At 42.7% G+C, this 1,935-nt stretch overlaps 1 protein-coding gene across 1 annotated transcript in view; it reads right to left on the bottom strand.

Annotated features, from left to right (window-relative positions):
* Nucleotides 1-1,745, bottom strand: part of LOC106456530 (transmembrane protein 163-like) — an 11,897-nt gene extending 10,152 nt beyond the window's left edge. Inside the window, exon 1 of the mRNA XM_013915839.1 lies at nt 1,209-1,745. Coding sequence (XP_013771293.1) covers nt 1,209-1,410 — 202 coding nt within the window. The 5' untranslated portion in view covers nt 1,411-1,745. The remainder of the gene's footprint in view (nt 1-1,208) is intronic.
* Nucleotides 1,746-1,935: the final 190 nt, after the last annotated feature.

Here is a 1,935-nt window from a genome sequence, read left to right as displayed (position 1 = left end):
AATATTGCTAAAGTAATTACTTTCATTTATATCGCCTTGGTTGTTATCATGAGCGGTACCACGGCATTGTAAACATATCCCCACAAATTTATGGTCCGTTTTTGCAAGAATCTAAGACCTGCTGTTTGGGTTCATTGCAACAGCGCCCTCTAATGGCTGCAGTTATAATCAAAGGGATAGCAGTTTAATGATGTGGTTGCACAGCCATCGAGTCTGCACAGGATGGAGGTTAAGGTTGACAACAATGACACTAGACACAGAAGACTGCTGTTCTTTTTCCATTCCAAGCAGGAAGCCACTGTTCCGTTTAACAATGACTAAAAACAAGAGTCTTCTAACCAAAACCTTAAACTTTCCATAAACATAAAAACTAGAGGCAAAGACATTGGGAAGATTGTTCAGGTTTTTTGGTCAGTTTTCTACAAAAAAAAAGGTGAATTTAACTGACGACAAATAATATTTTTAATACACACAATGTTAAAGGTGTCTGTAGTTCCAGTTTGTTCTTCTGCCACCTGACGTGTATCCTAAAAGCTATTCCAAGCTGGAGTATCAGTCTTGTCTCATCATTCAGTGTGATCCCAGACATGGATTTCAGCTCTTAGAAATAATCCATCAGAACATTAAAACATTTCAGCAGTTCATTATTATTGCAGACATGCTTGATCACATTGCAAGACTACTGGGAGAAACAGTATTTAATCAGCATGTCAGCAGATCCAATAAACATTCTTTATATTTAATAGAGTCTCAATTACAATACAGGCAATAAGTTTATTTTTTGTTTTTGAATTCTCTGAAGAGTTTTTAAATTGATTAAGAAAATGCAAAGGCGCACTGGAGGGTTTGTGAAACATATTAACAACCAGCCTCTAGTTGCATGTCTTTTAAAAAAGGCAACTTTTTCCAAAGGCAATGTAGGCCAATGTCTGCGAATGAATGAATGAATGAATGAATGAATGAATGAGTCTAAGAGCTGAAGCGATTTTAAAGCTTTAAACTTCACTTTGAATTTGGTCATTTGGTCTGGTATGAATCCTGCTGATGAATGGTTGTCATTTATTATTCAAGGAGCAGACTAAAAATATCTCACATGAGTAAAAATAACCATTCCATCCCCACAGGGCACACACACACACACACACGCACATGAGCATCCATAACTTTCACAATGCATCCCCAAACCTGCCATAGGTGTGTCAAGTTACCTTCTCCCTCCACCGTGTCTGTGATTTTCATCTCCTGGCCCACGGTGAATGACTCAGGCTCCGTGGGGGTTTTGGCTTGCTGGTGGTTGTGGTTGGTGAAGCCATCCGGGGCGCACTGGCCGTTCCGCACCGTTGCCGGGCAGGGATCCACAACAGTCGGGTCTGGGACGGGGTAGGACTCTTGGGTCACCTGGTCTGTCATTCTTACTGCGGTTGTTTTGCTTTCAGTCTCAGAGGAAGATGAGGATGATGGAAAAAAGATTCACACCGGTTCGATAAGTGCAGCAGCCATCCAGCGCGTCCAATATGCCACCGGTGTCGACTCAGTTGCGCAGAGGGGAGAGAGAAGAGATGGCGATAAGACAAGATGGGAGATAACGGATTTATCTTCGTAGCATCAGCAGCGAAGCAACTCCCTCTGAGAGAAGTGAGCACTGTAGGATCAGTGCAAACACCCTGCTGGCTGAGCCACTTAGACACAGTTTAGGGTTAGATGCGACAAAGCGATAAATTGCAGAGATCTGCTGTGAATCAAGAAGGCGGTACCTTCAAGTTTTCCCCCTCCTCCCCTTCCTCTTTCTCTCCTCCTCCCATAATTCAGCTCTTAATTCAGAATCAGTACGTGCAGTGACATCTGCCCCGAGTTAGCCAAGCATTTTTACACTTTCTCTTTGAGTTTGCTGTGATTTATACGCACAGGAGACCTGTAGCCCAAAGCCCAGACCTT

Source organism: Pundamilia nyererei, unplaced genomic scaffold (genome assembly GCF_000239375.1).
Source record: "Pundamilia nyererei isolate P.nyererei 1_Seehausen unplaced genomic scaffold, PunNye1.0 scaffold00376, whole genome shotgun sequence".
In the NCBI taxonomy this organism is placed as follows: domain Eukaryota; kingdom Metazoa; phylum Chordata; class Actinopteri; order Cichliformes; family Cichlidae; genus Pundamilia; species Pundamilia nyererei.
The sequence above is the reverse complement of the archived record's forward strand: the minus strand, read 5'-3'. Positions and strand labels throughout refer to the sequence as shown.